Here is an 11996-nt window from a genome sequence, read left to right as displayed (position 1 = left end):
TAGTCTCATGATCTAATAAACCTTTTCGTGCCCTCTCAGGGGTATGTGAGTGTCATCAGACTTGACATCTGAACCAAATTTTTCCCACCACGTGTCCACAATGGCAATCTTGACAATATTAGTTCTGATCTATAAACACAGATACATTTTCATGTATTTAGATTCTCTTTGATTTCCCTCTATAATTTTCTATCAAAAAAAAAAAGAAAAAAATAATCGTGTTCTGTAGTTTTTCAGTGTACAGATGGTCCCTGACTCACAAGTTTTTGACTTCACAATGGCATGAAAGCAACACACGTTCAGTAGAAACAGTTTCGAGTTTTGATATTTGATTCTTCCTGGGCGAGCGATAAGCAGTACACGATACTCGTGATGCTGGGTGGCTGGGCGAGCCACGGCTCCCGGTCAGCCACGCCATCGCGAGGGTAATCATGGCAGGGGCAGGGCCTCCAGGGTCTCAGGACTGCTTGACCCCCAGCTCTGCCCTTAACCAGCCGTGTGACCCAAGTCACCGTTCAACTGTTCCACGTAGTCACCTACGATCGGGATTCACTTTCAGGGGGTCGTTAGGAGGGGTAAGCGAGACATCTGGGAACACACACAGAGTGGGTGGTGAGCAGGGGTCATGCCTGGGACGGGCTGCTCAGTGACCTCTAGGTAAGCTCGATTCCTGGTTGAGAGAACGGGGGCTGGCTGGAGGCGGGGAGGCAGGGCAGAGCCCGTGGGGCGTCCGCAGTCCGCGCCTGGCACCGAGGAGGGAAGGGGTCAGTGCTGCACCTCGGCGCCCCCAGGTCCGACAGACACACAGGCCCCGGACGTGCCGACTGTGGCAAAGCCCCACCCCCACCCTCAGCCCCAGACCTGGAGCAAACAGACACGGAGGCATCTTCCAGTGCACTTTAATCAGAATTCCATCATCCGAAGAGTTCTCATAGCATACAATGTTGGGATGGGCATGTCAGCTTGGTCCTACAAATGGAATTTCCACAATTCGCACTTGAAACATGTATGAAAAATAAAATATATAATATTTAACTTTATAAATTTCCCCCACTTTACCACTTTGTCCTTAAAATAAATTACTATCCTCTGTCCAATAAATTAAGCAGCCTGGAGTCACTAAGCAACTATCGGCCGAATGACTTCCTTTTCCTGAAGAAGTTCTGGGGGAAATCCTTGAGACAGTCCACAGCTTATAGCAATCAACGTGAATGAAAACTAGCACATTCCTCACAGTGGGGCGAAACATCAAAAATGGGAGCCTGCTAATAATGGCTGTTCTTTTCTGTTAGGAAAAAAAATGAAATCCCCCTGACCACACCGGATGGTTGTAGAAGCTGCAACTGAACGTTTGGCACCAGAGGAGTGAAGAGGCTTTTCAGAGAAGCCATTCCCAGCGATGATCCCATCAAAGCATCGTCGGAGGGAGAGGTGACAGAAGGGGATGGAAGGCTGCCGCGGCCCTTCTCCAGAACGCCCTTCTGAGTTCCAGCTCCCAGCCCCCTCTAGAGGCAGTGATGCCCCCTCCACCTTGGAGAAGGCAGGGCATTGTCTGGGCAGCCTGCCTTCCTCAAGCTCAAGGGTTCCTTACAGCGGAAAGAACACCAAGAGAAAGCCCTTCCGCGGGTGGTGGGGGCTGCTTTGCTGCGTGCTCAGCGGACAGCAGGATACACTCGATACATAAGGGACACAGATACTCAGGTGGGATGGCCACACGGCCTCGAAAGGGGACAGACAAGAGGCGCACGTGAGACACCAAGGATCCGGGAGGGTGGGCAAGGCTGTGATTCACTAGCAACTGTAGGGGCTCTGAACAGGGCCCCGAAGACCTTGATCCCCCCCACCCCCAGCAGGAAGTCAGGTATCTTCCCACCTGCAACTCAGGGCCTCTTCCCTACTCGACACAACAAAATCTTGGGAAGGAACAAAGAATCCAGTGACAGGTGCTGCCACAGAGCCTCAGTCTTAGAGATTCCCTGGGAACAAGCTTTGGGGGCCCCAGGCCACTGTGGCAGGGGCTCTATACACAGTTTAATTGGGGGAGCAGGTGGCCTTGCACTTCCGACAGGAGACACCAGCCCCAGGCCCCTAGACAGAGGAGAAGGTAGCTACAAGTCAAGGAGACGCTCCTCACAGGTCTCCACGGGCCACTTTGAAGCCCCTCCAAACACATCAACGTTGTTGTCCACCCAGGGTATGATGTTGCCTGGCATGTTTGTGGAGCAGTTGGCGATGTTGACAATTTCTTGTGCGCGAAGGACACGGTCCCATATGTTGAACTGGCTGAGCTCCCCCACAAATGCCTGTGTGGCGTCGAACCTGCCCCCAACAGTGTCCTGGGAAGGGGGGGGAACAGAACCACATCGGCACAGGTTCAGAAAGCAAACGTGCCCACTAAATCTCCAGGGATGTAATGGCCTTGGGAAGGGGTGCACAGTGAGGAGGGAGAGGGGGAGACTGAAGCATTTTCCTGATTCCCCCAACTCTGACCTCACTCCTTCCCTGACCCGATTCCTGCACGTTCCAGACCTCTAGGACATGCCAAACTACCCCGAGGCTACAGTGGAAAGACACTGGCCCAAAGTCCCAAAGCTAACACTAGACCCGGGTCTCCAGACTCCCAGCCCTTCCCAGCGGGGAAGTCACAGGGTAGTGAGGCAGGGAGTGGGCCAAGGATGGGCCCAGACTCAAAGCTCTCAAAGGAACTGGTCTCTACTCCCTGGCTTTCAGCAAACCTCAAACACAGACCCAAACGTCAACTCTTATCTGCCCAAGAGCAGACAAGCAACTTAGATTTCCTCTGTCTCAGGGAGTGAGGACAGCCTCTGCGGTCACGTTCCCACCCCTAGCTCCCCCAAGGGGCTGAGCATCACACAGGCATGCCCCACGACATTGAGCCAGCAGCTCCCGGAAGATGCCATATCAGCCCCGGGCACCCTGAATCAGTGCTGTGCCCAGCAGAGGTCAAACGCCTAGAGAGAGAACCCATGGTCACTCCATGGCAGCATGAGCTCAGGGACACTCCTGCCCACCTACGGTGGACTCCATTCTGGAATCTATCTGGACCCATCATACCACAACCGGGTCCCCCCGCCCCCGGCCCCTCAGGCCACAAGACAGAATGGACCCAGGTGGCCATCACACCACAGTGGCCAGGTGTGGCAGGCTGACAGCTGGGCGGGCTGTGGGGGTAGGGGGCAGCCTACAGGCGTGGCCTCGTGACGCGTGGCTGGCCAGCACACCCCATCCTGCATCCCCTGCACCTACCTGTTCTTGCCCAAGGATCAGCACCCCCCCTGGCTTGATAGGGTGCCAGGGGGCCAGGTTCTCCCCCGTGCCGAGTTTCTCTCCATCCTGGAAAGCTTCCCACATGCCATCCCGTGTCGTCCAAGTGATACAGATGTGGTGCCACTTGCCGTCACTGACGAACAGGGGCAGCTGTGCAACCTGTAGGCAGCAACATGCAGGTGAGGGCCCCCCATGGGGGGCGCACAGGGACCAGAGATCGTGTTGCTCCCAGCTGGTTACCCCTTCTCTGCTATGTGGGAAACAGGGCCTCGGTCTGTGTGTGTGCGCGAAACACAGACACTCAAGAGGAAAGAGACAGCCTGGGGACATGCCCCTAACCCCACGGTGGCCCGGCTTGCAACTGGACACCCTCAGTCCGTGGCTTGGCTGAGAATCTGGGACACTGTGCAGACCAAGCAGATGTGAAGAATGAGCCCCCGCCTGGCCACACTCGGCCCGAATGCCTCGTGCTGAAGAACCTGAAGGAATCTTTGGAAAACAATCAGACTAGACATCTACACTCGAGGCAGGGTCTCAAATTCTATCACGGCACTTGGGGACTGTGTGTGTCCTCCTGTGCAGAAAACCAAAGGCCTACAATTACGTGGGAGAGTGTGCTGGGGGGGGTGGGAGGTTGCACATTCAGACCCCCATACAGAACCAGGGGAAGGGCATTTCTGACCCACGTGGTCGCCTGCGAGCATCCTGTGAGCACCACAGACCAGCCCAACCAGGAACTGTCCTGTTGTTACTGCTGGTATCCTAGCAACCTGGCGCTTCCTCCTGGGAATTGGCTGTTTACATGCCACCGAACCCAAAAGGAAAACAAGGTTCTGGGCCCTCCTGTGTCCAAGACAGTTATTTAGAACAATTAATCCCTGGCTCAGGAACATGGTCACCGTGAGACGGAGCCTGGCAGGGAGATTCCACGCCATTTCCCACTTACACAAACCCCACCCAGGGCAGTTCAGTAATAAAAGCAGGGTAAGGGGCCAGGGTAGAGGCAGCAGGGAGCCGGAGAGGCCATTCAAGTGCTCAGCTCCAGCAAGGATGTGAGGACACATTTTTGGCTATGTTGAGTCTGCCTTCAGAATGGAAGTTTAAGTGGGGCTCCTAGAGGTCTCACAGATGCCCAGAGCCAAGTTCTCGAGGAGATCATGCTCTTGAACGATGAAACCAGCCCGTCTATTAAAAAAGGATATTTACTCTACAAAAGGCAATACTATAGGGGCAGAGAACAGATCAGTGGTTGCCATGGGCTAGGGTAGAGGCAGAAGCTAACTACGCAGGGGAATGAGGAAATTGTGTGTGGAGAGGGGGGACTGATGGAACGCTTTCATATTTTACTTGCGGTCACACAACTGCATGCATTTGTAGAAATTGGTCAAACTGTATGCTAAAAACTCTCGGTCTTACTGTATGTAAATTATATCTCAATAAACCACCCCCAAAAGATATGCTGAGAAGTATCCTCCACAGAGAAAGACACACACACACTCCCCCTCCCCTAATCAGCATGGCCCTGGAGAACAGCCCTCACTGACTGGCCCAAGGGCCAGTGACGATTCAGGCTGGCCCACAGAGACCTCAGCTCTGTTCCTTCGATGACCTCTGGCCTGGACCCTGAGATGCTTCTAGGCCAGACTCCCACCTTGGATCTCCACCAGCCATAGCCGCCCACCCCTGCTGCCCTAGGCCGGGCTGAGTCTGTCACCATTCCAAGGAGGGCAGCCCTACAGCAGCTGGCTGTCAGACTCTGCAGCACCCTGACCGTTGCCGTGATGGGGGAAGGTGGCAGTCTAAGCAGGCCTCACCTTGTCGTTGATGAGCAGCTCAATGGGGTTGTTACCCCACTCGATCAGCACAATCTCATTGGCCTGCCCAGGCACCGCGTAAGAAAACGGGGTGCCGATGCCCGGCAAGGCGCTAGATCGCAGCCACAGGCAGATGGTGAAGGCATACAGTTCAGGCAGCGTCTTCTTGATCTTGCCGTACAGGTAGTTTGTGCGGAGGGGGAGGGACACTTTGAACGCATCAGGAGACTTGAACGCACTGTTGCCTAGGGGGGTGGAGAAGAGAGGCCGCGGGGCATTAGCCTGCTCCCCGCTGGTGCAGCCCAGAGCGACTGCTCTCCTGGACCCCCACTTCCCCCAGACTGGTCCCTTGAGCCCCAGAGCACCTGCTACTGGGAAGCCGCTGTTCAAAGTTCTACAACCCAGGAGTAAACAAGAACCTCCCTGCTCCTAAAAGCTGGAGGAAGGAGGAAAGCTGGATTTAATTTTCTGGTTAGAGGTGCCTGGGTGGCTCAGTTGGTTGAGCATCCAACTTTGGCCCAGGTCATGATCTCACAGTTCATGGGTTCAAACCCCACATCGGGCTCTGTGCTGAGAGCTCGGAGCCTGGAGCCTCCTTCAGATTCTGTCTCCCACTCTCTCTGCCCCTCCCCGCTCATGCTCTATCTCTGTCTCTCTCGCAAAAACAAACATTTAACAAAAATAATTTTCTGGTTAAATTAAGCCAGAAAACCCTTCCTCAGCTATTTTCTTGAAATCCTGGCTCCTTCAGCAAGGGCGGGGTTGGAACCCTGATGGACTTGGAGGCAGGAAGTCTTAACAGGGACCTGGGCACTCAGTAGACACTTGTCAAGTCCCTGTCACTTCTCACCCTAAAGAATCACTGCCACCCAGGCAAAGGAGTCCACGGCCATGTTTGGACACTACAACTTAATTGAGAAGTGGCTTTTTGGACTAAATCCCTGACACGGACCACCTTGCTCATGACTTGCCCTTTCCTCAAGAGAAGACTGCATCTGTTGACCATTTCCTGTGGTTTGGAACCAGTGGGAGGCAGAGAAATACGGAGGTTTACCTCCCCGCTGAGCTTAGCACACCTCGCCAGAGCCTGGAGCCTTTGGGGCCCACCTGGGACTGATGAGGACCCCCTGACTGTCCCCACGTAAATGGGGTTTCCAAAATCTTTGAAAGCAACTGGTACTCTTCACGGGGTCTAAGTAATTTCCAATAGTTTTGATTTAATCCCAAAATTAACAACAAAAATAAATACATGGAAGGCAAGACCCGGTCTCTGGTTATCACAGATTCTGAAGTTTGTGGGGTACCACCCAACCCTGTGAGTTGTCAGGGCAAAAGCTTCCCTCTTATTTGGGCACTAGATGATGCCAGGGAAGGAGCCCGAACACCCTTCGCTCATTTGACAAGTATTTATTAGACATCCGCGAGGGGCCAGAAGGACTCTGTCACCATGAGAAACAGCCAGGCTCTCTGGACCCAAAACCGACGGAGCCAAACTGCCTGTCTCTGGTGGATGAATCAGCCCCTTCTGTAGAACGCAAGCCAGAATGGATGAGCCCTTCTCCACTACAATGCCCCCAATTCATTTGTGTTCATAGTATATAATGCGTAAGAAGCTCTTTGGTGCCGTGGTGTGAACCAGAGAACCAAGGAAGACCTGAACAGAAAGGCAACAGGGCTCAGCATCACCCTTTCAACCTCTCTGGAACAGGCGGCAGAGAAACACTAGACTCTGGGTCTCATGGGTACTATTTACTCGGATCGGCTGATTGTGCAGTCTTGCCTCATCCGTCCTGACCTCCCAGGCCTCGGGGCTGCTAAGCACCTGGTGAGGGCTGGCAAGACCTGGTCACCTGGGGAAGGCGAGGGGGCCCCCCCGGCAGGGCATAGGCCGGGGCTCACCCCGTGTTAGGCTGAAGCAAAATCAAGAGACTACAAAGCCCCAACTCCTGATTTTGCAGGTTGTGCAGCCGAGACACCGAGGCTCAGAGGAGCGAGGTGACTTACCCCTCAGTCACACAGCTAATGAATGACAGAGCAGGGAGTGGCAGTCCTCCCTCAACTACGTGCAGCCCCTAGTATTTAGCCTGCAAATGGCCGTGTTCTTCACGAAGGCATGGTTATCTAATAAAGAGAAATAGCTTCTATCCCGGCAGGTGGGCAGGCTTGCTGATTTAATAAGGCTCAGTGTCGGTAATATCGTTAGCTAGGTGACAACAGATAGGTTTAATTAGACCTGGGAGAGCCGAGGGGCAGAGGAGGGGGCCCACACCCTGAAAGCTGGTGCCCTCTATTTATATCAAACAGCTTGGAGGTTCAGAGGAAACTTAGTTGAAACCAATTAAGGCATTAAAAGGCCTGACCAATAAATCAGAGGCTGCAGGTGGCAGACAAGTGAAAACGGGTGGGGGCAGTGGGGGCCAAAGAGAGAAGTGTTCTTCCCAGTGGCAAGGTTTACTCAGACTCTGAGGCGGGCTGTGCCTGGCTGGCTGGCCCCCACTCTGGAGGCCCCTGCAGACGAGCAGGTCCCACAACAAAGAAAAAGAGCATCCGTGGGTCCAGGGGGCACTCAGGGTTGGACGCTCACCACTGGGCTCTGGGGAGCCTGCTGTTCAACAGGGCTACAGCCCACACACTACTCTAGGCTACAGCCTCCAAGCCTCTCATCTGCGGGGGTCACCACCAAGTTCAACCCCAGCTCTGCAATCTGCTGGACACGTGGATGCAGGCATCTGGTTCGGTCCCTCATCCATCACTAATACCTACCTCATAGGGTTGTTGCAAGGGTCACAGAATGTGGAAGTCACAGCCTAGTGTCTGGCCCAGAACAGGCACTTAATGGGCAGGAGATGATGGACCAAGGGCCAGAGACCCCCTAAGCCCCCTACTTTGCACATGCTTGAGGTCCATTTCCTCGGGGCTCAGCAGGATGCTCTGAAGAACATGTTATATTTTCCACTCGCGGTCTATCTGGGGACTGGGAGTTTATCTACCCCTTTAGACTGACCACAAACAGGACAGATACAAACTCAAAGTTACCCAGGAGACAAACTGGTCAGCAAATGACCACTTTCCTCGAAAGACTCATCCCCGAACGGGGTGGAGCACACAGAAGAATTCTAGTCTAGGTCCTGGGGGCCCTACAGGAAGGCCAGTCAGGGGCCCTGGCCTGCAGAACTGGGCTCCAGCTAGGACATGGCCCTCCTTTCTGTGCCAGAAGAGCTCCGAGGGCTTCTGCAGAACTTACGTACCGAGAGTGTGGGTGCTGGAACGAGGCTGGGGATGGGAGGGACGGTGACAAAGCAGCAGCTCCCGTGTGGCCAAGGCCCAGGCCCCACCTCGCCCCCCCCCCCCCCCCTCACCGCCACAACACACCTCTGGCTGAAAGCTTTGGAGCATTTTTCTCACTGGTGTCACGGGTGTAAGAGAAGTCCCGTCTCACCGGTGTGACGTGTCCAGCACACTGCCTGGCACTACTCCACACTAACTCGGCAGCCTTCTATTGACCTACATCCTTGTAGCAACTTGGCCACCGTGCCTGGCAAGCTACACAGCGTATCCGTGCGTAACGCCAGTGGGCCAGGGTTGGGGCTGATTCCTGGCAGGACCATCCTCAATCACACTTATTATTTGCTCAGCCAGCCACAGGCCATCCCCACGCAGTGCCCCATCACTGCAGACACTCCGGGTCCAACTGCAAGGGATGGAAACCAGGCTGCTCCCAGGAGCCATCGGCACCTTCAGTCCCCACCAAGTCGGAAGACGTGTCAACGAGGCTGTGAAGCCGGGCAACCTTCAGGCAGAAACCCTAAACCCCTGTGCACCAGGAGAGACGCCTCAAGTTGAAAGAGACCCTGTTTCATTTGAGAAACGGAGAAGGCAAAGTGGAGCGCTGCTGGAATGGTAAAGAATCCCGTGGTTTTCCGCACGTAGGACGGGCAGGTTCGGGGACGATGTGGGAGGAGCAGCCGCAGAACCAAGTGCAAAAAGAGTCAGCAGGCAGAGGGGTCTGGAAGCCACCACTCCCTCAAGGGCCCTAGTGGCCTGATGTGTAAATGGGGAAGACCGCTGCGGGGCCAGCCTCTCTGCCCCGCTTGGAGCCCAGCCGCCCTTACCCTGCAGCCAAACACCAAGGCGGTGGGATGGAGGGCTGGGAGGGACGTCAGCCAGAGGGCGACAGAGGAGCCGGCCAAGAACTCACCTCGCTCCAGCTCAGTCACCCTCAGCAGCAGAGCGTTCAGCGCGCTCTCAGTCTTCTGCCGGTGAGCGGAGGTCTCATTGTGAAGCAGGGACTTCTCGTCCTCCAGCTCGGCCACCTTGCGCAGCAGCTGACTCTCCAGCTCCCCCAGTCGCCGCTGGAGGACCTCTCGGAAGTCGCCGGGCAGCGCCGCGGTGGACACGTTCACTCGGAGCTGGTGCTTCCAGTTGGGGAGAGGGACGCGTGAGGAAGTATTAAGGCCATTTAGACAGAAATTGTGAAACGCAGCTCTAAAAGCCCAACCACACAGGGAGAAGCTTCCCAAACGGGAGCGTTAAACCGTGCCAAGGGGCGCACTTCACTGATGCTTTTTTTCTTCTTTTGTATGGAAAGGATTTCAAAGTCAAACAAGAATTACCTTGCTGCAATATCTGAAACTTAGGAATTCCATTTTTCTCTCTCAGAAAGCTGGTTTTCTCCTCTTGCTAAAAAGTCAAAATTTTAATCACTATCCACCATTCTTGGGTTAAGACTGCAACAGAGCTACGACTAAAAAAAAAAATGCTTATCAAATGGTACTCAAAGCTGATGAGCCTTCATCTAGAAATGAAAACAGCTTCCAAATTCCCGTGTGGCAAAAAGGTGAATAACCATGCTTGCCAGAGATGTTACTGGAAAACGAGAGCTCTAAAACATGACACTTCTGAATTCCAGGAATCTCTGCTTTTAATGCTGTTTCTAAATCCTCACTTCCTCTTTATTTTACTCCTCTACCATCATGTTGGCTCTGGAGGCACACTGCCACTGCCTAGCCATGAATCCTTGGCAAGCTATGTACCCTCTCTCTAAAGCATTCCGAATTGTAAAATGCAGTCAGTAGGATCTGCCTCAAAGGACTGTTGTAAGGGTTAAAATTAGACAGCACGACTGGTGCATATTTAGTGACTAGAAACGTTCGCTGTTGTTAATCATCATGAATCAGGGAATATACAGATGCTGAAAATACTGTATTTAGCCATCATGCCGCGGGAAATCCTCAAATAATTTTGCAATAATTACCACCTGTAATTGAAACCTAGTTTCCCTAATAAGTATTCTGGTAAACGTTTCCAACAGAAACATCCACGCTTCTTAAATAGGATTTGAAAGTGAAGATGAAGTTACATGAGAATTTCTTTCAAAGTTCCAAACTGCATACGCCTTCCAAGAAAGCACGGAGTAAGGTTCCTTCTCCTTTGGAAGGGCACCTCAGAAGGTCGCAATTTGTGGACAGTGTCTTTGAAGTTAACGGGGTTTCCTCCAAGGCGCGAACTGGTGTGGCCCGTGACCCGCCCGCGATCGCCCCCGGCAAGACCCTCAGGTCTCCGCCCGCTCGGGTCCAGCCGGAGCTGATTTATAAAAGGAGAACACGGGACGCCCAGGGCAGCTGACCTCACGCGGCAGCCTCATGTCACCGGGCACAGCTTTTGGGAGCGCGTCCGGCTCCGGGGGACTCGGAGATCCACAAGAGGTTAGAGGTTCGCTCGCTGGAACCTCGGTAAGTGACCGTCCACACGGCGGACAGTCCCGGCGCACGGGGAGGGAGTTAACCCCTTCCTTCCAGCAGGAAGCGGGGTGGGGGCGGACTGCGAGCCACCCAAGTAAGTTGGCGAGCAGGACCGAGAAGCCCTCCCCTGACCCCAAGCGCAGCTCGCCCTGCGTCCGGGCCCGCCCAGGCTGGCAGGCAGGACCCTGCGCCCCGCCTCTGCCCCTCTTCTCGGATCCTCCCCCCACCAGAACCCCCGCACCCGGCTACCTCGAGGCTCTCCAGGCGGTCCTTGAGGGTCTGCAGCGAGCGGCTGAGCTGCTCCACGACGTGGCCGGGGTCCCGCGGTAGATCGCCCATGGTGTCCTTGCCCGCGGCCGCCCGGCCCGGCGCCTTGCCGCCCGCCAGCCCCTCGCAGCGCGCCAGCTTGCCCGTGAGCTCGCGGATGGCCTCGCGCTGCGCGCCCAGCGTCTCCTTCTGCTGCACGACGGTCTCGCGCAGCTGCAGCACCGCGGACCGCAGCTCCTCCTCGGGGCTCAGCGCGCCGCCCTGCATGGGCATCGCGGGCAGCGGGCAGCCGGCGCGCGCCGCCTCCGGGGGCAGCGCGGTGCACACGAATCGGCTGCCGGGCGCCGGGCCGTCCTGGGCGCCGGCGGCCACGGCGAGCGCCACGCCGGCGGCCAGCAGCGCCAGCATCCCGCCGCCGCAACGCTCACTCCAGCATCTGCGGGCGAGCGGGAGGGCGCCGTCGGGGCGCGCGGCGGAGGCGCCTCCGCGGCGGGCTGCGGCCGGGTACGCCGCTCGAGGGCAGCTAGAGCGCGGGAGCCGGTGGAACCGTCCGCCTAACACACCGCGCTCGCTCCGCCCGGCGCAGCGTTCTGCTCTTACCCGGCCCGCGCGCCCTTTCTTAAGCTGGGGGGGGGGGGAGGGGGGTGGGAGAAGGCCCCGGCGCGTGGGGCGCAGCGCCGCGAGCTCTGATTGGCCCGGCTGGGCGCACGTCAGCGAGGGGGCGGGACGGGGGCGCCTTCTCGCGGCTGGCGGGCGGGCCTGTGGGGCCGAGCCGGGGGCGCGAGCGCGGGGTCCCGGGGCCCCCAGCAAGGAAGAACTGAGGAAAAAGGGGGGAAAAACACTCTCGAGTGCCTTCGCGAGCCTTGGCCGGCGTGTCCAGGCGCCC

General features: G+C 56.0%; 1 protein-coding gene across 1 annotated transcript; it reads right to left on the bottom strand.

Moving 5' to 3' along the window:
- Nucleotides 1–883: 883 nt before the first annotated feature.
- Nucleotides 884–11702, bottom strand: NPTX2 (neuronal pentraxin 2). The gene is made up of 5 exons (XM_086692927.1): nt 11093–11702; nt 9301–9517; nt 5103–5347; nt 3268–3447; nt 884–2336 (listed from the first exon to the last, which is right to left on the bottom strand). Exons 1-5 carry the CDS (start codon nt 11516–11518, stop codon nt 2109–2111), a joined length of 1296 nt encoding a protein of 431 aa, XP_086549053.1. The 5' UTR covers nt 11519–11702; the 3' UTR covers nt 884–2108.
- Nucleotides 11703–11996: the final 294 nt, after the last annotated feature.

The sequence above is a fragment of the Puma concolor genome, chromosome E3, assembly GCF_028749965.1.
Source record: "Puma concolor isolate L17-30 chromosome E3, mPumCon1.1.hap2, whole genome shotgun sequence".
In the NCBI taxonomy this organism is placed as follows: Eukaryota; Metazoa; Chordata; class Mammalia; order Carnivora; family Felidae; genus Puma; species Puma concolor.
The sequence above is the reverse complement of the archived record's forward strand: the minus strand, read 5'-3'. Positions and strand labels throughout refer to the sequence as shown.

Coding starts and splice junctions, on each gene's coding strand:
- NPTX2 (XM_086692927.1), bottom strand. CDS start 11,518: ATGCTGGCGCTGCTGGCCGCCGGCGTGGCGCTCGCCGTGGCCGCCGGC. Junction 9,518..11,092: donor ACCGCCTGGAGAGCCTCGAG/GTAGCCGGGTGC, acceptor CCCAACTGGAAG/CACCAGCTCCGAGTGAACGT. Junction 2,337..3,267: donor TGATCCTTGGGCAAGAACAG/GTAGGTGCAGGG, acceptor CCCCCTTCCCAG/GACACTGTTGGGGGCAGGTT.